The sequence below is a fragment of the Bombina bombina genome, chromosome 8, assembly GCF_027579735.1.
Source record: "Bombina bombina isolate aBomBom1 chromosome 8, aBomBom1.pri, whole genome shotgun sequence".
In the NCBI taxonomy this organism is placed as follows: domain Eukaryota; kingdom Metazoa; phylum Chordata; class Amphibia; order Anura; family Bombinatoridae; genus Bombina; species Bombina bombina.
Genome location: NC_069506.1, coordinates 193,739,817 through 193,766,718, shown reverse-complemented (window position 1 = coordinate 193,766,718; position 26,902 = coordinate 193,739,817). Strand labels below are relative to the sequence as shown.

Genomic DNA, 26,902 nt, shown 5'->3' with positions numbered 1-26,902 from the left:
GTGTAATAATCTGGCTTCAAATAAGTTATTTTTCCATATCGATATGTGTACTTGGACTAAATCAATGAGACAAGAAATGTATCAACCTTTTGATCAAGTTAATAAAAATAATTATTTGGACATACAGTATATGTGCCTAAGCAAGAATATGAAAAGAACCGTGCATACTGTAAGTCTTCTATAATTTGTTTATTTTATTCTGAAAATGCATATCAATTTACAACTATTTATATATTAACAGCCTCTTCACAAAGAACAAAAAGTATATACAAGAAATCTGCTGTTTCCCTCTGTAGATAATTTTTTCTCCCCTTTAATTTGTCCCCAAATACAGAATTTACATGCTGGAGTATAATACATTGTTTACAAATGTTTCCGTTTACTTTATTTTGGCATTTGATATACCTGATTTTGCCTGTGGTATTCCTACCTATACTGCAATTTACTATACTTAAAGGGACACTGAACCCAAATTTGTTCCTGATTTAGATAGAGCATGCAATTTTAAGCAACTTTCTAATTTACTCCTATTATCAAATTGTCTTCATTCTCTTGGTATGTTTATTTGAAAAGCAAGAATGTAAGTTTAGATGACGGCCCATTTTTGGTGAACAACCTGGGTTGTCCTTGCTGATTGGACAGCACCAATAAACAAGTGCTGTCCATGGTCTGAGCCCAAAATTTGCTGGCTCCTTAGCTTAGATGCCTTCTTTTTCAAATAAAGATAGCAAGAGAACGAAGAAAAATTGATAATATGAGTAAATTAGAAAGTTGCTTAAAATGTCATGCTTTATCTGAATCATGAAAGAAAAAAACTGGGTTCAGTATCCCTTTAAGTGTAGGCCAAAGAAAACAATTACACTCCCAGTGGGTGTAGGAGACATAAGCAATAACATGTTAATAGTTTTGAACTTTGGTTTACAAGCAGAGACAATATAAATAAGTATGTGTGTGTACAGAAAGTGATAAAATAGGGTTATCTGATTTCCCTGCAAGCTCAACCCATTTTGGTTGGTTGTGGTTTTAAAGAACAAAAACAGCTATTTCAAATACAAAAATAAACACAATTGAGCAATTTCTAATACATTTTATACTCTACAGCTGGTATAACAAGTAATTGGAAACACATTAAGGTTAAAACTGTTTTACAGTAAACTGTCCCCTGATGTCTCCTGTGTTTCTTCTGAAGCACCAAAGGCATTGGCCTTTGACACTTTCCATTGCTATCATAATATGTTTCCATGAACACTCCCATAAGTGCTCTGGATTGGCTACAAGCAGGCCGGCAGGCAGTTTAAAGGAGAATACAGGAATAAGTGATGCAACGCATATTTAAAGGGAAGGGCAATGCAATGGAGGCAATGTTGCCTTCAGAAATTTCAAGGAAAGCAGGGATTTTAGATGATTTTTTTTTTAAAGCTTCATCATGTATGTTATACTTTTTTATGCCTTTTAGGTTATGTAATATGTTTTATGTTCCTTAGCTGCCAGTTATGAATGTGTTCTGCCACCCAGTAGGTTAGACCGCAACACATTTAACAACCAAATTTTGTCTAAGCAATAAAAAAGCTAACGTTATCATACCGCAAACACTCATTTTGACCACAGTATTGGTAGATGTTGCAGGCCCAGAATTATTATCTCACTGTGTTTAGAAACTGAATTAATATCTTCACGCTGTTAGGTAGTTGTTGTTTTTTTTATCAATGTGGAGGTGTTTGTATTAAAAACTGAGAATGAACTATTATCTACATTTATAATGAATACAATGTATACAATCAGGATAGTCACACAAGCTGTATCAGTATTAAGTAGGGGCAGGCAAAATGCGGTAAATGGCGACCTAACCAAGAAATCAATATCATCTTTTTTTATAATAGCATAATCTCCAACCATTCTCACATCCTCCAAAACGGTGGATTTAAACACTTCTGTTCTGAATCCAATAAAAAGATTTAAAGTATTTTAGAGCCTTTTAATAAAGTTTAGCTGTCACCCATACAGCTTAAATTATACTGTTTATTTTTCACTATGTCAAATGGGCGCCTACAAGTGAAATAATAATGTCTGATAAATCCTAATTTATATTTTATAAATGACACTGTATACTCACTGACTTACAGGTGTGTCTGTCTATGATCTTCTGTTTATATATATATATTCCTGATATCCCTGAGTTGATGCCTTCTTATAAAATCTGAGCTGTAGTTTCCCTTAAATAAGAACATATGCATAGCATTAAGATAACATGGGACCTTCAATATATTTATAATTACCTGCTCTTTGAAACCACATAGAGCAATCTATGACTAATTAAAATAACAATTCTGATCTAGTTCTACAATACTCTATCCAATATGGAAGAAAACAAAAATGAAACAAACTATTTGCACAAAGAAAAAAAAGGTGCAATAGAATACATATAAAACAGATGACAATAACCAACTCTTAGGAAGCTGTCAATGTGTCACTAGCAGTCAGTAGATGACAATCAAACTGGTACTGATGCCCATAATTGTCCATGTGAATAACTGGCAGTGACAAGCCCATAGTTCGTTTATGTATCCTTTGGCTTCCCATGGGATCTGCACAGAAATGAGGCCATTCGCTTTTTATTTCACACCATCTGTCATCACTTTCACCAAAACCGGTGTTTTTCCTCATCCTACTCTTCTGCATGCTACATTTACTATTTGCAATTCATTTATGAGAACCAGTCTACTTCTGCTGAAAGCTCAGGGTCTTGGTAAGATGGTTACTCATTGCATAGATACTGTAGCATTGCTTTCTCAGCCTCATTTTGAAGTCATTTTTTAGTATTTCACTTGTCATTTGAAACCTCATCTACACTCACTAAATATAAATGATGAAATATCAAAACTGAAAGCTGACAGAATAACGTCCATCCTTGTCTTTTATTGCTCAGCCTCAAGATGAAGGCAAATTTAGGAAAGCAGGAGCATTGAAGATTCCACCTTTCTTTCTCCGAGCAGCTCACCATCAAACTGATACGTCAGCTTCTTCTTGACTTTGCGGATCTCTCCAGTCTTGCCATAATTGCGCAGAGCCCGGGCCATCTTCTGATAGGTCATTTTCTTGCGATTGCCTTTCTGTTGCCCCCAGCGGTGAGCTAATAATTCTTTGTGCTTGGAGGAAAATTGGAAAGTTCCCCTCTCACGGTCCAGCCACCAGATACAATCTCTCATATCCCCATTCTGTAGGAGCTCCAGCAGAAATTTATAAAGACGTACTTTCTTCCGTACTCCTGTAATACAAATGTGTGCATAGCATATTAAAAATAAAAGATCACTCAAAAAATATATATTTTTTAAATTTGATAAAATACAAAAAAATAAAAATAAATCACGAGTGACAAATCATTTGTTCCTTTACATTTACTTCCTTGTATTTTTATTATAGCATGACCTCAGTCAAACAGATTTCTTATCTTCATTATATATTGTTTTATGATACCCATATGTCTCACTGATATATTTACTGATGTGTGGATTCTTAAATTGCCTATTAATTCAAGTAAGATTTATGCTTCATCCATATAGTGATCAGTGGTGCAATTCATTTATTTGTACTGGGCTGTGTGCCGTTAAATTTTGACCTCTTCTAATCTAAAAAGAATTAAACCGTTAAGGTGCCCAATACAAAATCACTGCTTTGTGCAGATTTTTTGAACAATTGAAAAAAATAAATACAAATTTAATTATAATACAATATTGCTACTCTGTATATAGATAATAACATATAAATATAATATATTTAGATTAGATTAGTTTACTTTAAATCAGATTATAATTTGCTTTATCTGCTCAACCAGAACCTGTTTTTTTTTTATATTTCCTGTATTTTCTTGGAAGGCTTTTAAAGGGATAGTAAACACCAAAAATTTTATTGTTTAAGATAGATAATCCCTTTATTTAATATTCCCCAGTTTTGCATAACCAACACTGTTATAGGAATATACTTTTTACCTCTGTAAATACCTTGTATCTAAGCTTCTGCTGACTGCCTCCTTATCTCAGATCTGCTGACTCTTAAATAACTTCACCTGCATGAGCACAGTGTTATCTATATGAAACACATGAACTAACGCCCTCTAGTGGTGAAAAACGGTCAAATGCAGATGTGGCCTTCAAGGGCTTAGAAATTAGCATATGAGCCTACCTAGGTTTAGCTTTCAATTTAGATTAACAAGAGAACAAAGCAAATTTGATGATAAAAGTAAATTAGAAAGTTGTTTAAAATTACATGTCCTATCTGAATCATGACAGTTTAATTTGGACTTTACTATCCCTTTAAGAATTAAAGGGACAGTCTACAATAGAATTGTTATTGTTTTAAAAGATAGATAATTCCTTTATTACACATTCCCCAGTTTTTCATAACCAACACTTTTTCAATATTAGTACACTTCTTACCTCTGTGATTACCTTGTATCTAAACATCTTCTGACAGCCCCCTGATCACATGACTTTTTATTTATTATCTATTGACTTTTAGTACTGTGTTGTGCTAAATCTTAAATAACTCCTCAGGCGTGAACACAATGTTATCTATATGGCCCACATGAACTAGCAGTCTCCTTAATAAAAAAGCATGTGATAATAGGCTGTTTGTAGTGGCTTAGAAATAGGCAGAAATTTAGAGGTTTAAATGTTATAAAGTATATTAATACAATGTTGGTTGTGCAAAGCTGGGGAATGGTTAGTAAAGGCGTTATCTATCTTTTTAAACAATAACAATTTTAGTGTAGACTGTCCCTTTAAGTTTGAGTGCTATACATACAACAGAGGAGGAAAACCTGTGGCCTTTAGAACAAGGAAAAGGAGATGAGTAGAAAATTGATGAGAATGGAAGATAATCAGATGACAAGAACTAGAAATATATATAAGAAATATAATCATTTAACCCCAGACCAGAAGATCCATCAAAGAGAAGCCATATTGGTAATGAAACTAAAAATGTCAGTCAGCACCGCTCAATAGAACCTCTACAGTACATTTGCAGTTGTTCGGTATAGACCTAATCTGCCCACCTGAGTCATAACTGCTGGCTTCTCCAGGAGAAAAGGTTCCATCAGAATCGCTGTCTGAAACCTCTAGAGGCGGGCTTTCCACGTTACTGTACCTTTCTTCCTCAGACAGTGAAGGACTTGGGAGGTTGCATGACACCTGGTATGTTGTGTAATCAGTGTATGCCTGGAGAGAGAAATATATTTGTAAACATTGTGTAACCTACACACATCACTAACCTAATGGTTCTCTTAAAGGGACACTAAAGTCAACATAAACTTTTATGATTAAAATAGAGCAGCAGTTTTAAGATGCTTTCCAATTTGCTTCCATTATCAAATTTTGCACAGTCATTTTATATTCACACTTTCTCACTTTCTAGGGAACAAGATCCTACTGAGCATGTGCACAAGCTCACAGGGTATACTTATACTAGTCTGTGATTGGTTGATGTCTGTCACATGATACAGGGGGCCGGAAAATGGGGGGGGGGAAATAAAATTGTCAGAAACAAATCTACTGCTTATTTGAAATTCAGAGTAAGTTCTATAGAATTGTCATTTTATTATGCACTTGTTAAATTATGTAATTATACTGCATTGGGTAGTCCTTTAAAGGAATAGTCTAGTCAAAAATAAATGTCCATGATTCAGATAGAGCATGCAATTTTAGACAACTTTCTAATTTACTCCTATTATCAATTTTTCTTTGTTCTCTTGGTATCTTAATTTAAAAAAAGCTGGAAAGTAAGTCTAGGAGCCAGCCCATTTTTGGTTCAGCACCTGGGTAGCGCTTGCAGATTGGATGGCTACATTTAGACACTAATCAGAAAGCGCTATCCAGATGCTGAACCAAAAATGGGCTTGCTTCTAATCTTACATTCCAGCTTTTTAAAATAAAGATATCAAGAGAATGAAGAAAAATTGATAATAGGAGTAAATTAGAAAATTGCTTAATATTGCATCCTCTATCTGAATCATAAAAGTTTAATTTTGACTATACTATCCCTTTAAGTGCAGAGTAAACCAACCATTGTTATTCTTCCATGTGATATAACTTAGAAATACACAAGGCCTAAACTTACCTTACACCAAACTGTACATCTTGGGCAGATTTTCATTTAAAAGTTCCATTTGAAGTCCAGTAATTATTATATCGCTGTATTTTGAGCTAATGTCAGTTTTTAGAATCCCTACTTTACTACAATACAAATTCCTGCAAGTGTGACCAACCCTTTTTAGCCATAATATTACAGTGGTATAGTCTACCAGGATTCAATAAGGTAGTTTTGCCAGCACAGCAATATCACTATTGCCATAATATTGCAATGGATATAATGTGTCCAGACCTATCACTGTTAAAGGGACATTCTTGCCCAAATTAAAATGCACGTGGATGCATTTCAGTTTTCAATAGAAGCATTTTTGTAATATAGATGTATTAGCAAAAATGCTTCTAATAAAAGCTATAGCTGTTTAAAACGTGTATTTAAGTATGCTCCGTGCACCAGCAGTTTAAACACAGCACTTGCTCAGTAATGACTCAATTTGTTAATAGCTCACATGATACAAGCCCCACTGGTGTTCTGAGCAGTTGCAGTGTTTAAAATGCTGGTGCACTTAGAATAGCTAAGCTTCACATGCACGTGCAGAGAAAAATGCTCACACTAAAACAGTGATAACTTTTACCAGAAGCATTCTTACCAATACAAGTATATTGCAAATATGTTTCTTTTCAAAGATGTAATTCATTTATGTGCATTTATATTTTGACTGGAATGTCCCTTTAATGGGACAGTGAACACCTTGAGATTTCTATATAAAATGTTTAGTTATGTATAATTAAATAACTTTGCAATATAATTGAATTATTTATTTTGACCCCTTTTTATGCAATTTAGCTCTGAAGATTAAGCCATTTTAAATTCCAAGAACTTGAAATGCACCTATTGGTTTCTCAAGGCTAACCCTACTACATATATGTCCCTAATTGGCTTTATAATACTAAAATTATTACTGTGACTAGCCTTATTGCCTGTGAGCTAAATCTCAGATTGGCTCCTCCAAATTAGGCAAATGATGGTTTGGTTACTGAAAAATATCTGCAGTACAAGGGATGTTAATTTGTATTAAAATCTATTAGACTTGTCTGATATGTTATTCTGCAGCAACACAGCAGAAATATCTTGTAATTACACAGTGTTTAATGTCCCTTAACAGGAATACAAACTCCCATTAACCCAGTGGATGCCAGCAGGGCCTACAATGCAACAGCATTGTCAGAAGCAGTAAAGTCCTACTAGGAGCTAGCTGAACACATACAGTGAGCCAATGACAAGAAGCATATATGTACAGCCATCAATTAGCATCTATGTTCCTGATACTTCCTATGTATGTTCTTCATCACCACTTAGCAGTCTTGAGAGGGAAGAATAACAATAGTGGGTAAACACAATGTCATTTTAAAACTAAACTAAATTGCGCTGCGGAATTTGGCAGCGCTATACAAATAAATGATAATAATAATTGCGACCACCACATAGCATTACACAGGGAATATAAAACAATGTTATATACATATTGCTCATGACACGTGCTCAGTCCTCAGCCTACCTTAGTATGCTCTCAAGGAAAAGAACAACGTTTTAACAAAGGATAACAAGGTCAATTTGATAATAGATATAAATTAAAAAATTAGTTCTTTTAAAAGGTCTAGGCTCTGCTGAATTATGAGTTTTTTTTTATTTTTTTATTTCCATGTCCCTTTAATGCAATGTGTTTAAAACTCCAAAACTGTTTTTTTTCCTGAAGAAAACATTTCACTGTTTTATCTGTTACTTAACTATTTTAAAGCTTGGCATAAGTTTTTTTTTTTATGTATTTATTTATTCTGAGAACGTACATGCAGATTACACAAATGATTACATTAAAAAGAGTTTGTAAGAGAATTAGTTTTATGGGATTCTTACCTCTGCATTATACATGTTTTCAGGCAGTTGGTATTGTGTTATGCAGGGAGTTGTGCCATCCATGGTCTGAACATTGTCTGGGCAAAAGTTTTGATAGGTGCCTTGCAAGTAGGAAACTTCAACATTTTGGAGAGGGGTTAACTGTCCATTCTTGTAAATATCATAACAAGGATCTTGTTGCTCCAAATTCCAAAAGAGATCTGTATAGGCAAAACAACTTTATTGAAACGTGAAACATTTTCTGAGACCTGGAAATACTTAAAGCTACACTAAACACTAAATATCTTTTATAAGCATAGTACTGATGTTATCCTCTGCCTAGTCATGGGTGCCGCCATGTTGAAATCTAGTTTTCACTGCATTTGAGTGCTGATGTTTGTACATGTGCATTGTGTAGCTTAGGTTCCAAAATGGCAGCACCCATAATTAGAGGGAGATGCATGAAATGTATTTTGTTTAATATCCCTTTAAAGGACATTAACTCAAAATGTAATTATCCATAATAAATTAATGAAAAGCAAACATTTTATTTTGCAAAATGCTGCAACATGGTCTGAATCGTCTTTACACTACACAGTTGTTGCGTAGATTAATGCACAACATTCTAATTAGTCACAATCAAAAGACATTAAATATGTATATGGTCTATACAATTTACAGTATTTTGCAGCATACTTTAGTTACAGAATGTAATTTCCAGCCTCCAGTGAGCTGGAACAAGCTCAACAACAGAAATGTTCAGCACCCTGGGTAGCACTTGCTGATTGGTGGCTACATCTATACACCAATCAGCAAGTAATTTCCAGGTGCTGACCCAAAAATGGTCCGGCTCCTAAACTTAGATTCCTGCTTTTTCAAATAAAGATAGCAAAAAAAACAAAGAAAAAAAATGATAATAGGAGTACATTAGAAAGGTGCTTAAAATTGCAAGCTCTATCTGAATCGTGAAAGAAAAAAAATTGGGTTTAGTATCCCTTTAATTTATGGACAATAATGTGATAAAGAATGACAAGCAAGTAACATGAATCAATACTCTAATTCTTAAATAAGCATAAATCATTAATAATTATAACATTGAATAGCACCTTTATTTCTGTGTGTTAGTATCAGGAAGGGCAAGTTAAAGGGACATGAAACCCAATTTTTTTCTTTCGTGATTTAGAAAGAGCATGTCATTTTAAACAACTTTCTAATGTACTTCTATAATCTAATTTGCTTCATTCTCTTGATATCACTTGCTGAAAAGCATATCTAGATATGCTCAGTAGCTGCTGATTTGTTGCTGCACATAGAGGCCTTGTGTGATTAGCTCACACATGTGCATTGCTATTTCTTCAACAAAAGATATCTAAAGAATTGAGACAATTAGATAATAGAAGTAAATTGGAAAGTTGTTTAAAATTGCATGCCCTATCTGAATCATGAAAGTTTAATTTTGACTAGACTGTCCCTTTAACAAAATAAACAGTTTTGAAAATAATAAACATGAATGCTGGTTTGCTCGCTTTCATTTAGCATTTACCAGATTATAATGATGGTTATTACCTGTAAGGAACCACATTCTATTGAGATATACAGTTATCAGATGGATTAAACAAGGGATTATGCACTTTTACAGGGCTTGCACATAACAGAAAACAAAGGAACAGCTGGGGAGCAGTCTAGCAGATAATAATGATATGGAGGGAAATTAGTCTCACACAAATAGTACACGCACCATCCAGAGACCGTTTTGCATATTACCAGAAACAGTGTTCATATCAATGGTGCAAGCAATACAATGGGCTTTATTCATACAGTTAGTTACCTTCTTCTAAGTTAAATTCATGTATGCTCCTTAAAGTATATATTCAAATTAAACTCTATAAAAGTTTTTTATTTAGATAGATAGATAGATAGATAGATAGATAGATAGACAGACAGATATATAGATAATGTGTGTGTTTGTGTATATATATATATATATATAAACACACAATATAAATATTAAAATTAAGAAATACGTGTTAATTTGCTTTTAAACACTTTGATATTGTAATAAAAAACACTTGCAGTGTATTTAATTATTTATTTGGCTCCATTTTCCTGTAATTTAACTCAGAAACGTGTAGGTTTTACACTGTCAGAAAGGGGCTAGAGTGAATCCTGAAGGGTAGGGTTGCCACCTCAGCCATGTTTTCCTGGACACTTATGAGTTACACATAGGGTTGCCACCTCGGCCATGTTTTCCTGGACACTTATGAGTTACACATAGGGTTGCCACCTCGGCCATGTTTTCCTGGACACTTATGAGTTATACATAGGGTTGCCACCTCAGCCATGTTTTCCTGGACACTTATGAGTTACGCATGCTGCAGAGTGTGCAGGGAGGAACATGTATTGTGTTTCTGGACAGCAACATTCATATTGCTCCCTGCACACCCTGCAGCATGTGTAACTTATAAGTGTTCTGTATTTTAAGGGACGGGTCGGTGGTAACCCTACTGAAGGGCTATGAATTTAACCCTGCAAAATGCTATACAAATGAATGTTTACAACTGTGATTTAATATAGGGAGACTGGAGAAACATCTTTTAAAGGCTTTCAGGAGGTGTGCCTCTGAAATCGAAACCATTGCAAATTTTTATATATGTCCATTTAAAGGGACATAAACCCCCCCAAAAAACCTTCATGGTTCAGGTAGAGCACTTCATTTTAAGCAACATTTCAATTTACTTCTATTACTAAATTTGCTTTATACTCTTGCTATCGTTGTTCAAGGAGTAACAAAACTAGCTTAACACAGGTGAGTCAATGACAAGAGACACCGATCAGCAGCTAGCTCCTAGTAGTGGATCACTGCTCACGAGCCTACCTAGCTATGCTTTTCAACATTGGATATCAAGAGAATGAAGCAAATTAGATAACAGAAGTAAATTGGAAAGTTGTATAAAATTGCATGCTCTATCTGAATCATAAAAAAATGTATGCCTCTTTAAATTATTAAACCATTTCTGTGATATGCAGATATATTACAAAGCAGAACTTGCTGATAATGTTATGTATTTATTAAAGTATAACTATCCCTTTAACACATTACAAATGCAATTTCACACAGTATTGTGTTTTCCATCGGCACTGAGTTACTTTTTTGTGTAATGTCATATAGCAGGTCCATCTCATTATCAAATCCACAAATCAATACATTTGCTAAGCAAAGACAGAGAGATAGTGAGAATGAGCACAGTAATGAGAGGACAATAGCACCTTTGTTACTGGACGACTCACAGAGCAGCTGCCATTTTCCATACAGAAAATTTGCAAATTTCCAATGGGATAATTTGCATTACATCTCTAAGTTCTATCAAGGTCTTTGTGTTTTACTTCTGCGCCTCTAAGAACACTTTGCTTACTTGTGTTTAGGGTAAAAGCAGGTTACAAATAAGGGCAAGATTCCAAAAACAGGAATAACCAATCCAATGGATGGGTTAGAATCCTCCTGCAGCTAACTTAGCCATGGTGTATTAAAGGGACATGAAACCCCACCAAAAATGTCTTTCATGATTCAGATAGAGCATTGGATTTTAAACAACTTTCCATTTTATTTCTATGGTCTAATTTGTTCTCTTGCTATCCTTTGTTGAAAATGATACCTATTGCTAATTCGTGACTGCACATATATGCCTTATTTTATTGGCTCACCCAGTGCATTCAGTTTGCTCCCAGTAGTGCATTGCTACTTCTTCAACAAAGGATAGCAAGAGAATGAAGCAAAGCTGTTTAAAAGTGAATTCTCTGTCTGAACTATGAAAGAAAAGTATTGAGTTTCTTGTTTCTTTAAAGTGATACTTTAGTGTAAAATAAAAATACTCTTTTTTTAAACTAATTCATTTTGATTACTATGGGGTTGAGCACAATCCTTTACAAAGATTTTCTACAGATAATCATCACTGAATTTTATGGGGATTTGTGTAAATAAACCATTTGATTTTTATTTTTTCTACAGGTTTGTGATCAATTCCTAAGGGTTTATCCCCTGCAAGAGTATTAAAGGGACATTAAACTAAATAAATGCTATCAGAATGATGTATTCGAAGCAAAGATTGGCTTAAAAACAATTAGCAGATTCATTTTTCTTTTCAAATGATACCAGTTGTTTAAATACTGAAAACATACGTGTGAAGCTTTAATGTCGATAGAGCAATGATGTAACCAAAGTTTCCTTTTCTGCTAAAGGACAATTAGGGACAGTTACAAATCAGGGCTCGTTTCCACTGAATCATTCAAAATGGAGCCGTCAGCTACCAAAGTTGCCGACAGCTAAAAGTAATTTACGGCTCAATTTTAGTAACAGGTTTCCATTTAAATATTTTGCGCAATGTGTGCAGTCACTCTATTCGTGTAGGTAGGTGTAAGTTAACAATGTGGTAATGGTTCCATCCAATGTTAGATTTGTCGAAACACGCACCATAACAAGTTTGTTGCTATGGTAACCCTACCTTACATTATAAAAGTTACATTTAACGTCTACTCTCCTTACCTGTGATCGCCTCTAGAGAGAAAAACAAAACAAAGATAGTATGTAATTCATTTAAAAAAAAATGAAATGAAAAATATTTTAATTAAAGGGATAGGAAAGTCAAAATTAAACTTGCATGATTCAGATAGAGCAAGTCATTTTAAGACACTTTTAAATTCACTTCTATTTTCAAATGTGTTTCGTTCTCTTAGTATCATTTGTTAAAAATGAATACGCATATATCATACACTAGTGGGAGCTGCTGCTAATTGGTGCCTGCACACATTTGTCTCTTGTGATTGGCTAAATAGATATTTTCAACTTCCTGTCAGTAGTGCAATGCCTTCCCTTCAGCAATGGATAACAAGAGAATGAAGAAAATTTGATAATAGAATTAAATTGGAAAGTTGTTTAAAATTGTATGTTCTATCTGAATCATAAAAGAAAATTTTGGGCTTTACTATCCCTTTAATGGAAAAAAAATGATTGATATATGTAATTTTTAGCGCTACCCTAGGCATAGGCTTGATTATATTTGTATATGTAAATTTATATGATATTTAAATAGGAAGATAACTCCAACTAGTCCAATACCTGGGCCAGAAAAAAATATTTTATATAACAATACATTTATAAACTGAAACACTTGTATTGTTTGAAAACTTTAATATCGCAAAGGAAAAGAGGCCTAAAAAAAGCTTAATTTTCCTCTTTTACACCTAGTTGAGCAGGCTGTAATGTTTGAGACCTTATTGACAGCTTCCAAAATTGTTTTAACTGTTTGCGTGCTCAATGGAAACCGGGTGTAAATTTGCGATTTTCAACTTCTATTATTTTCTTTGGGGCAGACGGTAACGATGGAAAACTCGCCATTGGAAACTGTCTATAAGTGTAATGGCTTCTGACAGCAGTTTTTTAGTTTTACGACCTTGTGAAAACCCAATGGCGGCTCAATGAAAACAAATTCTAAGTTAGTAGATACTTGTGACCAATGCTGTGTATAGAAGTGTTAGTACATACACTTCAACTATTGGAAAGCACACAAATTCAGAGTTTAAGGGACAGAAACCCCCAAAATTTAATTTCATGATTTGGAAAGAACATACAATTTAAAACAACTTTCCAATTTACTTCTATAAACACATTTGCTTCATTCTCTTGATATCCTTTTACTGAAGGAACAGAATTGCTCTACTGGCAGCTAGCTGAACACCTATAGTAAGCCAATCACAAGAGACAAATGTGTGCAGGCACCAATCAACAGCTAGTTCCCCCTAGTGTAGGATATGTATGTATTCTTTTTCAACAAGGGATACCAAGAGAACAAAGCACATTCGAAAATAGAAATTAATTTAAAAGTGTCTTAAAATTATATGCTCTGATTCTTGCAAGTTTAATTTTGACTTTCAGAAAAAGGAGACAAAATAAATAGTGAAAGAATATTGCAAAGTTGTTTTACTACACACAAATACAATTTTTCTTCACAATCTCAAAGTGTTTATAGAGACATGAAACCTATTTTTTTATTTTATGATTCAGATAGAACACACAGTTTCAAAAACTTGCCAATTTAATTCTATTATTTAATTTCCTTTGTTGTCTTGGTATTCTTTGTTGAAAAGCAAACCTATGGTATGCTCAGGAGCAGCAATGACTTACTGGAAGCTAGCTGCTGATTGGTAGCTGCCCATATATGTCTCTTGTCATTGGTTCAGCAAGCTCACATTAGTGGGTTTCTACTCCTTCAGCAAAGGATACCAAGAAAATAAAGCAAATGTAGCTATCGCTGAAACAAAATATAAAAATGTTGGATTTCATGTCCGTTTAATGTACATTGCATACAAATAAAAATACAGGTGGTTAGAAAATTAGAATCAGAAACGCATGCGTAAGCTCCTGTCACTGGTCACATCACCACCTAGAGAAATAATAAGGGTTACCAGGAATTAAACACTGACTACATGGGTAACCTATGTGAAGTGGTTAAACACATAGTAAAAGACAGGTATTTGTTTAAAAATGAAAAGTCCTAACGAAATAGAACATTCTAGATTTACAATTGAATGTCTGTTTGATTATGGAAAACTATGTATTTTTATGTAGCCCCTTCACTGTGGTTTCTTAAAAAAAACACCCCTTTCATAGAAAGTGCTGTATTTATTCTGCTGGCGCCCCTAGAGAGTATTACGTTATGAACAAAAGGTGGGTTAGAATAAGGTATGCGAGGGGGCAGTGGAATCCATAACAACATTACATCTTAATATAAAACATGTACATATATTACATATATGTACATATATATTACAATTTAAAGTTAAGAAGCAGTAAACACTTTGAGATTGTTATATAAAAGGCTTCACAAGCCTAACCTGGCCACATAACTCTGAAGTTTTTTTTTTTTTTCTGTTGAAGTAAAAATATGTAGATTTTATTAACACAATGAGAACAGAAAGCCCTGTCTTCTCTAAACTCAAATCCAGATAGGCTAGGGAAAGTGGTGGTGGTGGTGGTGGGGGGGGGTTTGGAAATTGAAAAACAATTGCAGCAAACAAGATGTTAATCAGTTCTAATATAGTTCAGACTCTGCTGATATGTTAATCTAGCGGAAGCGTGCAGATTTACCTTACTGATCTAGTTTAGCACTGATAATAAACTTCCTTACAATTTTTTTCTCTCGAACCCCCCCAATAATGTTAATACAATATTTTGTGACAGTTTGCTATCATGAGTGTATCTTTACCCCTTAAAGGGACAGTTTACTCAAAAATTTTCTCCCCTTTAATTTGTTCCCAATGATCCACTTTACCTGCTGGAGTGTATTAAATTGTTTACAAGTAGCTCCTTTACCCTTATATTGGCATTTGAAATTGTTAATTTAGCATGTGGTATCCCCACCTATTCTGAAAGTTTGTGGCCGCGCGTACCAGCTATAGATAAGCTTTGTAAACACAGCTAGCAGAAGAAATTACACTCCCAGTGTGATAAAGCAGAGATAAGGTAATAAAATGTTGATTTTCCATTGTTCTCTCAAAGTATTGGTGATTGTTTTATGGACAGATATAAGATAAAGAAGCAGCTATATTTACACAATGTGATACAGTAATGAGATCTGATTATACTTACAAGCTCAACCCATTTTATTAGGCTGTGGCTTCAAAACACAAAATCAGAGCTTTAATATACAGAAATAAACCTTAAAAAGATAATTTTCATAAATTTTTTACTCTGCAGTTGGTAAAAAAAGCAATTGTAAACACATTAAGGGAAAAACTATTTTACAGTATACTGTCCCTTTAAGGGTACGTTGCTGGTCTTTCTATGGGGATTGCATTTTTAATAGTGTGTTCTCGCCGCCAGCAGCAAGACCGTTCTTCTTCCAGTGTCCAGCAAGAGGCAGGGTATAATAGCGCTATTTTAATCAAGAAAACACTTAACAACTAGCGACGTACAGGGTAATCTATAATTGTGGTACACATGTTGAATATCTGAAATGTATGATGTTTATAATTCTAGTCACCACGACTGTAACTTTTTCTTCGTCCTGCGTGGCGAAATGATGTGTATATTGTATATTTGTACTCGTAGGCTATAAATAAAAATAATTTAAAAACTTCCTTACATATGATTTCCCTCTATAGAGCTATGAATCTATTCTACAAGAACACCCCATAGCAACGTTTGAAAGTTTTTCATGTCATATTACAGTTTTTTAATTTTAGTTTTTCTGAAGTGATTATTGTTAAAGGGAAGGGGTAGTCAAAATTTAACTTACTTAAAGGGACATTGAACTCAGTTTTTTTTCTTTCATGATTCAGATAGAGCATGAAATTTTAAGCAACTTTCTAATTTACTCCTATTATCAATTTTTCTTCGTTCTCTTGCTATCTTTATTTTAAAAGCGAAAATGTAAATCTTAGCAGCCAGCCCATTTTAGGTTCAGCACCATGGATATTGCTTGCTTATTAGAGGCTTACATTTACCCACCAATAAGCAAGCATAACCCAGGTTCTCAAAAAAAAATGGGCCGGCTCCTATGCATCAAATTCCTGCTTTTTAAATAAAGATAGCAAGAGAACGAAGAAAAATTGATAATAGGAGTAAATTAGAAATGTGTTTAAAATTGCATGCTCTATATGAATCATGAAAGAAAATGTTTGAGTTTAGTGTCCCTTTAAGTCCAATAAAGTGTAAATTTTTCTAAAAAGATTTCCATTTTACTTCCATTATCAAATTTAACCATTTTTATTGGTACTTTATGTTGAAACCTAGCTCCTTTCCATGAGAGCATACTGAGGTAGGTAAGTTCAGAAGGATGTTATATAATGCTCAAAACACATGCACACCCCTGAGCCTACCTCAGCATGCTCTCATGGAAAGGAGCTAATTTTTAATGTGGTACTACAAGCCATATTTCTGCATAAGAGAACATTCTATCTTATTCTGTGGCATGAAATTTGAGGCGGAATGATATAATTTAGGGCAGGGTGAACAAGAAGTAGATTGCGGTCTACCAGTGGACCGCGTGGACCGCGAGTGAATTTTGAGGTGACTTCCTGTAAGATTTCAAAAGTCTGCATAATAAGAGAAAGATTTCTCACACATCTACGGCGGCGAGGATCTTCACTCAGAATCTAGAGCCTCGCCACTGTAGATGTGTGAGAAATATTTCTCTTATGCAGACTTTTGAAATCGGCTATGACTCTGGGTCTATGACGGCGGTATGGGCACTGTACTTTAGCATGCGTGACGCGACTGTAGCTGAACTCGCTGCCCCAGCTTTGGTTACAGAACCTGCCCCCTAATCAACCTGACATGGCGTCCAGCCAATAACATTACTTTGAAGAATGAGACTCGATTGTGAGACTACTTATCAAACGCAGGCATGGTACACAGATAAGGTTGCTTGACAGTCCCAGCGTGACGTAAAGAGAGAGCTCTCGCAGTAAGTAAAGACAGAGCGCGGCTGTATTTTTTAAATAGCGTGGCTGATTTTTAAAGCTGTATTATTTGTGGCAAAAATAAAATTTTCAGCCAGAAGGTCCTATTTGTAGCAAAAATAAAATTTTCAGCTAGCAGGTCCTATTTGTGGCAATAAATAGATTATTACATTTTTATAGTTTAGGAGCACTTGAAAAGCTTAAAGGATGATATGGAGATTGATATTTTAATAATAAGTGTGATTTATTTGCAAAATATCTTAAGAAACATATGGTTAATCAAAAATTCATTAAAACAGTAACAAAAGCAGATTAGTATTTTTTCAGCAATACTAATCTGCTTTTGTTACTGTTTTAATGAATTTTTGATTAACCATATGTTTCTTAAGATATTTTGCAAATAAATCACACTTATTAAAATATCAATCTCCATATCATCCTTTAAGCTTTTCAAGCGCTCCTAAACTATAAAAATTGAATGTTGTTTGTACTGTGAATTGGTAATCATAGGGAAGATTACCTGTGAGGGAGCATAAGGATAACAACTTGGCGCTTATCTTAAACTAACCCCTACAATAAATAGATTATTGTAATTATTATTATCAAGACTGGTGTGTTTTTTTTAATTAGATGACCAAGTCACTTGGACTTAAATTAGAGGTAGCCCTTGCCTTACAAAAGTCTGCCCACCCCTGATTTAGGGGAACCCATTAGACATGGTATTATTTTATTATGCTTTGTAATAAAATCAAATGTGTTTGTCTTTATTAACAAAATAGAACAAAAAAAGAAAAAGGTTCCATTATGTACTGTTAACCCTTTTATAACCGCAACATACCATGTACGTTGCCAGTCATTAAGGGTTTTCTTGTTTATAATAGCGCGGGTCCTGCTGCAAATGGTGGGACCGCTTTATTATACCTTACCTCCTCCTTTCTCGTCACCGGAAATATTGCGGTCTTACCACTGGCGGGGAGACTGCGCTATTAATAACGCAATCCCCATAGAAAGACCAGCAATGTACAGGGTACGTTGCTGGTCTTTAAAGAGTTAAACTAGTACAAAAATATAGTTAAGTTGCTTTATAATTTAAAAGATGTTGGTGGTATAGTTGCTTAGATTTTCTGATTGTCAGATAATAAAAAAACAAAAACAATCATTGAGCAGCCATATCTCAACAGTTGATCAGACCTCTGGCCCTGCAACACCTGTCTGTGTTACCCACCAACATCAGAAATCAGATCATATCTCAAAGCCATTTAGCCTCCCTGCAAGTCACATACACACTTCAGAGCAGATCCGTGACCCTGCAGCCTTTCTCTCAGATGTAATCTCACATCAGACCATGGGCTCTGAAGCCCTCCTGTCAATCACATACATTTAATCAGACCTCTGGCCCTGCAGCCCTTGTATCCATCATATACAAACATCAGACCACTGGTCCTGCAGCCCCTGTATCCATCATATACACACATCACATCAGACCACTCACTGGTCCTGCAGCCCCTGTATTTATCACATACACTCACCATATCAGATCACTTGTCCTGCAGCCCCTGTATTTATCATATACACAAATCACATTAGATCGCTGCCCCTGCAACCCTTGTATCCATCATATACACACATCAGACCACTGGTCCTACAGCCCTTGTATCCATCGTATACACACATCAGACCACTGGTCCTGCAGCCCCTGTATCCATCATATACAGACATCACATCAGACCACTCACTGGTCCTGCAGCCCCTGTATTTATCATATACACTCATCACAACAGATCACTGGTCCTGCAGCCCCTGTATCCATCATATACACTCATTACATCACATCACTGGTCCTGCAGCCCCTGTATCCATCATATACACTCATCACATCAGATCACTGGTCCTGCAGCCCCTGTATCCATCATATACACTCATCACATCAGATCACTGGTCCTGCAGCCCCTGTATCCATCATATACACACATCACATCAAACCAACTGTCCACAGCCTCTCTTTCAAACACATACACACATCAGATCAGACCCCTGACTCTTAGCTTTAAGGAATATGAATCCTAAAAATGTTCTTTTGTGATTCAGACAGAGCATACGATTTTTAAAGTTTCCTAATTACTTCTATTATCAAATTTCCTTAGTGCCTATTGTATTCTTTGTTGAAGAGATACCTAGGTAGGCATCTGGAACATTACATGGCAAGAAACAGTGCTGACATCTAGTGCTCTTGCAAATGGATAACATTCTTGCAAAACTGCTGCCATATAGTGCTCAATAAGACACGTGCACACTCCTGAGCTTACACTTGTGCTTTTCAACTAAAGATACCAAAAGATAACAGGAGTAAATTAGAAAGTTGTTTAAAATTGTTTAAAATTGAATACTTTATCTGTACCATCCTCAAATACTCTTTGTTGCAGCTGTTTCCCTTGTACACATCACACATTTTATTTATATATTACATGAAATGATCATTGGCAACACATAGTCAAAAAATATCTACATCAATGTGTGATTTAAGAAGTCTTACATTTAAAGGGACAGTGAACACTAAAATTGTTATTGTTTAAAAAGATAGATAATGCCTTTACTAACCATTCCCCAGCTCTTTGATACAAGGTAATCACAGAGGTAAAAAGTATATTAATATAACAATCTTGGTTGTGCAAAACTGAGGAATAGGTAATAAAGGGATTATCTGTCTTTTTAAACAATAAACATTTTTTTGAGTTGACTGTCCCTTTAATTAGGAATATCTCTAAAACTGAATGTTATCATTAACATGTAAGAGCAATATAGCCATGAAAATATTAAGAAATAGAAAGAGAGAGGCTTTACCTGCATGAGTGTCAGGCTCATTGATCTGTGGAAAACTGTTGGAGTGTTTGCTGAACGAATCTTGAAACACTGTATCTAGATACTAAAGCAGAGACAATTAAATTTAATGTCTTCATTTAGTATTAATAATTAGATATTAGATTGTAATGCACCAGAAATATACACAATTCTGTACAGGGAATAAATTCACTCATAAGAACTAAAGCAAATTCTTAGTAATTGTTCAAATGCTCTCAAATTTAATTTTTTTTCAATGACAAGCTCTAGATTTCAAACTACCAATGTATTTGAAAAATCTAACAATATGGAATGTAATCCAAAAATCCAAACTAAACTTATTAGTGGTCTCAGTATTTATAAGGAGGAATTGTTTTATATATTTATTAAAAATAAATGACAGTAAAGCTAAAGACTAGGGTGTATACTGTATACTAGGGAAATGAAAATAAGTGACAATATCTTTGAGATACATTTCCTGTTAATTGCAGACTCCAAAAAACTTAAAGTACATGCAAAGATTACTATCTGTCAATCTCTTAATAGCAACTTGCACAGCTCACGAGAGAAAAGGGACCGAAAAATATAGCTATAAAAAATAGTAGAGAAGAGAAAAGAAAAAAAAAACTCTGTTTGCAGGAAAAAATAGGAAGTTTAAAAAGAGGAAACAAAATAAATGGAAACAAGAGAAAGATTTTTTATTATAATTAAGCCACCGCACACTAAATTGTAAAACATAACACACGTTTATATATATATATATATATATATATATATATATATATATATATATAGAGAGAGAGAGAGAGAGAGAGAGAGAGAGAGAGAAAGAGAGAGAGAGAGAGATAATAAACAAAAAATATAAATATAAAAAAGATAAAACTTACTGAGTAGTTTAATGTAGAATCAAACCTATGAGATAGAAAAAAACGTAATATTATTATAGATACTATATGATGTGTTATATTGTTGTTGATATTTCTCATTAAGGGAATAATGATCTAAACCTCTCTGCTCTGTCGAGGTGATCTTGTCAGTACCAAGAGGTCCCTCAAAGACTTTTAAAAAGGCGTTTTTTTTCTTGAGCGTTGTTTATCTCTCTATGTAAAGTTCTGGATGTGAAAGAGACACGTACGTTGCAAAATAATGCTCAAAAAGCCCCCTAATATTTGGCGAAATTTCTCTCCATGCCGGCAGGTTTTTGATCATTAGGCCTTAAGTCATTATTAGATACTAAAATAGAGGCTGGTAATTTATTCAACTGCTGTAAAAATGTATTATTTATTTGGATGGCTAAACGAATTGATAAGGTTGTATCATTCAAGGCAACCACAGCAAAATATTAGAAAATATCATAACCTATAATTCTACGACAATACTGAAATGTTCTGTTTTACAGTAATGGGAACTTTATTGACTATTGCGACTATAAATACAATTAAGTAAAATAATAGCTTTGAATCCTACTTATACTATTAAGACTTTAAGCAAAAAATGTCTACTAAATTATGTCATTTTAGTATTATCAAAAATCAACATTTAGTGTTTCATACCATACCTAGTTAATATTGTCAGCATCTGGCTATGTGTTAAATCTTTAAATTTAATATAAAATACTTACTAAAAACTAGTGTTTCTTTCTTGGGGAGTACACCCCTATTAATTACTGTAAAACCCTCAAAACTTAAAGGAACCAGGAATTTTCAAGTTCATTTTTTTTATTCAGCACTCCATGCAAAGCAATTATAGAGGGAATTGAAAGAATGCTGTTCAATTTATTGTGTGTGTATATGTGAGTGTGTGTGTATTTGTATGTGTATGTATGTGTGTGCATGTCGGTATATGTATGTGCATGTGTGTGTGTGTGTATGTTGGTGTATGTATGTTGGTGTATGTATGTATGTGGGCGTATGTATGTATGTATGTGAATGTGTGTGTGTATGTATGTATGTATGTATTTGCATATGTATGTATGTGTGTGTAAGTGTGTGTATGTGTGTGTAAGTGTGTGTATATGTATGTATGTGTGTATATGTATGTATATGCGTGTAAGTGTGTGTGTGTGTATGTATGTATGTGTAAGTGTGTATATGTATGTGTGTGTAAGTGTGTGTATATGTATGTATGTGTGTATATGTATGTATGTGCGTGTAAGTGTGTGTGTGTGTATGTATGTATGTGTGTGTAAGTGTGTGTAAGTGTGTATATGTATGTGTATGTGTGTGTAAGTGTGTGTATGTATATGTATGTGTGTGTAAGTGTGTGTATGTATATAAAAAAAAATGATAAAACTTTGGAATGTCATCACGCTATTTGTATGAAGCAGTTATACTACAAACTACTAACCAATTTGAAGCACAAAAAGATGCACAGAAGGAAGGTTTTAGCTGTAGGTGTTGTGTGTCTAATCAGATAAACATAGGAGCTTTCATAACATGTCACCACATATGAGATTAACATTTTTTTTATCACAAATATTTATTAACTACACCCTTAAGCAAGTAACAATATCCAGTGCAAACACCCTTATAAAGATGAGGCCAATAGAATGTAATTTACAGTTAATTTCCTAGTGTCTGAAAACACAGTTCATTTGCATCCGCAGCATCTTATGACCAGTTGGGCACCACTGTCTGAGACAGGTCAACGTTATTAGTAATGTGAATGACTGAAGAGATGGAAACTTCCACCATGTGATGCAGTGAGGCAGCTATGTCTGCAAAACTGTGTCATTCTCCTCCCACTGCAGGGTCATGGGGTGTAAATTTCCAATCACCCACAGTGCCTCTTACTGTCTCCCAAAGGACCAAGTTTGCATAAAAGGGAAAAGATAGTCAAAACAATACAACTGTGTCATCCTGATCAGAACATCATACACCGACGTGGTACATTACAGATACATTTTAATAACCATAAACAAACTAATGCTTACAAAATTCAAGATTCAATTTACATTTGACCCAGTGTTAAATATTATGGGGTGAACAAAACTAGGCTTTAAAGGGATAGCAAATTGCAAGAATCAGATAGAGCATGTAATTTTAAGACACTTTTAAAATAACTTCTATTTTCAAATGTGCTTTGTTCTCTTGGTATCCCTGGTTGAAAATGAATATGCACATATCCTACACTAGTGGGAGCTATCTGGTGATTGGTGTCTGCACACATTTGTCTCTTGTGATTGGCTACTTAGATGTGTTCAGCTAGCTGTCAGTAGTGCAATGCTGTTCCTTCAGCAAAGGATAACAAAAAAATGAAGCACATTTGATAAAAGTATATTTGAAAGTTGTTTAAAATTGTATGTTCTGATTAATCATTAATTAAATTTATGGGGTTTCCTGTCCCTTTAACTCAGAACAGTGCCAGTTCTATGGGGGATAAATGTACCCCCGTTCAATACTGTAGCATCCCCAAACCTCAAAGGTGCTAGCTATCCTGAATTTGCAATGTTGTGTTTTGTTTTTTATTGTATTTTATTGTCTAGATAGAACAAGCCAATTTTGAATATGATTAGAAGACATAAAGCCATTGTGATACATAAGTTATAATTATATGTTGTTGTCCTGTTTACTTATCTTTATACAAATCTTACTATTGGAAAATAATTAGTAACCAAATACAACTACCTAGATCCATGAAGTTTGTAGAAGTTTGGGTAAAACAGTCTATAAATGCCTACATCATTTCTCAGTTACAAAATTTGTACAATTTACCCTTAGGAGAACTGCTTTGTCCAATATGATATTGTTAATAAAAAAAATGTTTTTGGTAGCGAGGAGAATGAAAAATAAAATTTTATACATTCTGTTGTAAGACACATTATTGTTTTTAATTCCAACAGAAGTTTTTGTTTTGTCGCTGCTGGAGATATCACAGGTGATTATTATTACATAGGCAATGTGGATTTAAAATTGCTACCTGACCTACAGTTTTAAAAACAGATTAAAAAATAAGGCTATTTAATTGATTACCCTAGTGTCTTGATAGATAGATAGATAGATAGATAGATAGATAGATAGATACTGTATAGATCAATAGACAGACATACAGAAAGATAGATAGACAATCAGACAGACATATAGATAGACAGACAGATAGATACTGTATAGATAAATAGATAGATTGATTAATAATTTATTTTATATTCCATTGTTCATAGAATATTACTTTTATGGAGCAAACTACACCCATAATAATTTTTTTTAACTGTTATAGAGATTCAAATGGGTATAAATAGTAAGTTTTATGTCTTAAATTTTAAGAAAGGAAAGCTATATATATATATATATATATATATATATATATAATGATTAATTATGAAAAACAAAGTTATTCAAATTTGTATTTTTTTCTTATTTGCTATTGGTATTATAGCATCTATTTTTGATGAGAACAGCTACGTATTGATTAAATGGATGTGTACCCCCAAAATTATTTCAAGATTCACACAGAAAATACCATTTTAAACACCTTTTCAATTTACTTCTATTATCTAACGTGTCATTCTCTTGGATTCTCATATCCTTTGTTGAAGAGGCAGCAATGCACTACTGGGAGCTAGCTGGGCACATTGGGTGAGCCAATAACATGATGCATATATGTGCAGCCACCAATCAGCAGCTACTGAGCCTACCTAGGTAGCATTTTCAACAAAGGATACCAATAGAATAAAACAAACCAGATAATAGAAGTAAATTGGAAAGTTGCTTTATCTGAATCATGAAAGAAAAAAAAATGTTTTATGTCCATTTAACTTGCATAATTCCTGTTTTATTTATCTTGAGTTCCCTTTTCATTGCGCCACAGCAAAAATAACTAAAACAAAAAACAGAACTAAGAATTCATGACTTTACAAATTAATACTTTTAAAAAATGTACTATTTTTATGAAAAAAAGGAATGGATAAGGTGCTACATGTAAGTTTCCCTATATTGAGGTGATCAAGACTGCACTCACACAGTAACACAAGAAATAAATAACTGTATAACACAGGGAAGCCCGCTACTTACTGCACAGAATTTAAGGCGAGCATCTCTTCACAGGAGGGATGGGTCCCGGTCAGTGCAATTGTTAAGTTTCTACCTCTAGACTTCAGCACAACTTTCAGTGCTTCGTTTTTAAGTTTCCCAAGAGGGGAGGGACTCATGAGATCATTACAAAATTTCCCTTCTGTTTAAATAGGAGGAGCTGAATACTTGCTCAACACAGTAAGACACAGGATTGTTATCTGGTCTATTATACTGGACAATGTAATTACAGGTCTGATGATTCTTAATTTGGTGTCTGGGCACCCTGGGGTGTTCTCCCCAGCTGAGGGTGATGTTTTAGGACTCAGGTAAAAAGATCTGTGTAACTGTAGTATGAGGAACACCTATGGTCTAGAAACATATGATGGAATGCAGTATATAGCATCCTATTTGGGAAAACATATACAGTGGTTCATATAGATTAAACAATATGACCATATACAGTGGTTCATATAGATTAAACAATATGACCATATACAGTGGTTCATATAGATTAAACAATATGACCATATACAGTGGTTCATATAGATTAAACAATATGACCATATACAGTGGTTCATATAGATTAAACAATATGACCATATACAGTGGTTCATATAGATTAAACACCTATGAAACATATGATGGAATGCAGTATATAGCATCCTATTTGGGAAAACATATACAGTGGTTCATATAGATTAAATAATATGACCATATACAGTGGTTCATATAGATTAAACAATATGACCATATACAGTGGTTCATATAGATTAAACAATATGACCATATACAGTGGTTCATATAGATTAAACAATATGACCATATACAGTGGTTCATATAGATTAAACAATATGACCATATACAGTGGTTCATATAGATTAAACAATATGACCATATACAGTGGTTCATATAGATTAAACAATATGACCATATACAGTGGTTCATATAGATTAAACAATATGACCATATACAGTGGTTCATATAGATTAAACACCTATGAAACATATGATGGAATGCAGTATATAGCATCCTATTTGGGAAAACATATACAGTGGTTCATATAGATTAAACAATATGAGCAATGAAAGCTGTGATTCTCTCTATATTATTGATAGTAGATTTATTTGAGCAAAGGAAACTGAAAAATACTGATTTTATATCCTTTACAGAGCTCACCATATTTTTATTTCAAATAATTGTACTGGAGTTCTTGGGAGTAACCTGTAAAAAAATAAAAGTCAGGGTTGTCAAACTTTTAGAGTATGTTAGTGTGTCTAATGATAAAAAAACAAGTTATACAACAGAAATAGCAACAGGGCATGCTGTGTGAGCCTTTTGGGAGCCACAGGTTGCTGCAGTTAGCGCCATCAATTAAGTGGTTAAAGGGACACTGAACCCAAATTATTTCTTTCGTGATTCAGATAGAGCATGCAATTTTAAGCAACTTTCTAATTTACTCCTATTATCAAATTTTCTTCATTCTCTTGGTATCTTTATTTGAAAAGCAATAATGTAAGTTTAGATGCCGGCCCATTTTTTGTGAACAACCTGGGTTGTTCTTGCTGATTGGTGGATAAATTCACCCACCAATAAACAAGTGCTGTCCAGGGTCTCAACCAAAAATT

The 26,902-nt window shown here is 34.1% G+C and overlaps 1 protein-coding gene across 1 annotated transcript; it reads right to left on the bottom strand.

Annotated features, from left to right (window-relative positions):
* Window positions 1-174: 174 nt before the first annotated feature.
* On the bottom strand, window positions 175-25,350 carry SPIB (Spi-B transcription factor). Its single transcript, XM_053690818.1, has 6 exons — window positions 25,278-25,350; window positions 21,156-21,180; window positions 20,272-20,353; window positions 7,996-8,195; window positions 5,051-5,213; window positions 175-3,265 (listed from the first exon to the last, which is right to left on the bottom strand). Exons 1-6 carry the CDS (start codon window positions 25,298-25,300, stop codon window positions 2,946-2,948), a joined length of 813 nt encoding a protein of 270 aa, XP_053546793.1. The 5' UTR covers window positions 25,301-25,350; the 3' UTR covers window positions 175-2,945.
* Between the last annotated feature and the right edge of the window lie 1,552 nt (window positions 25,351-26,902).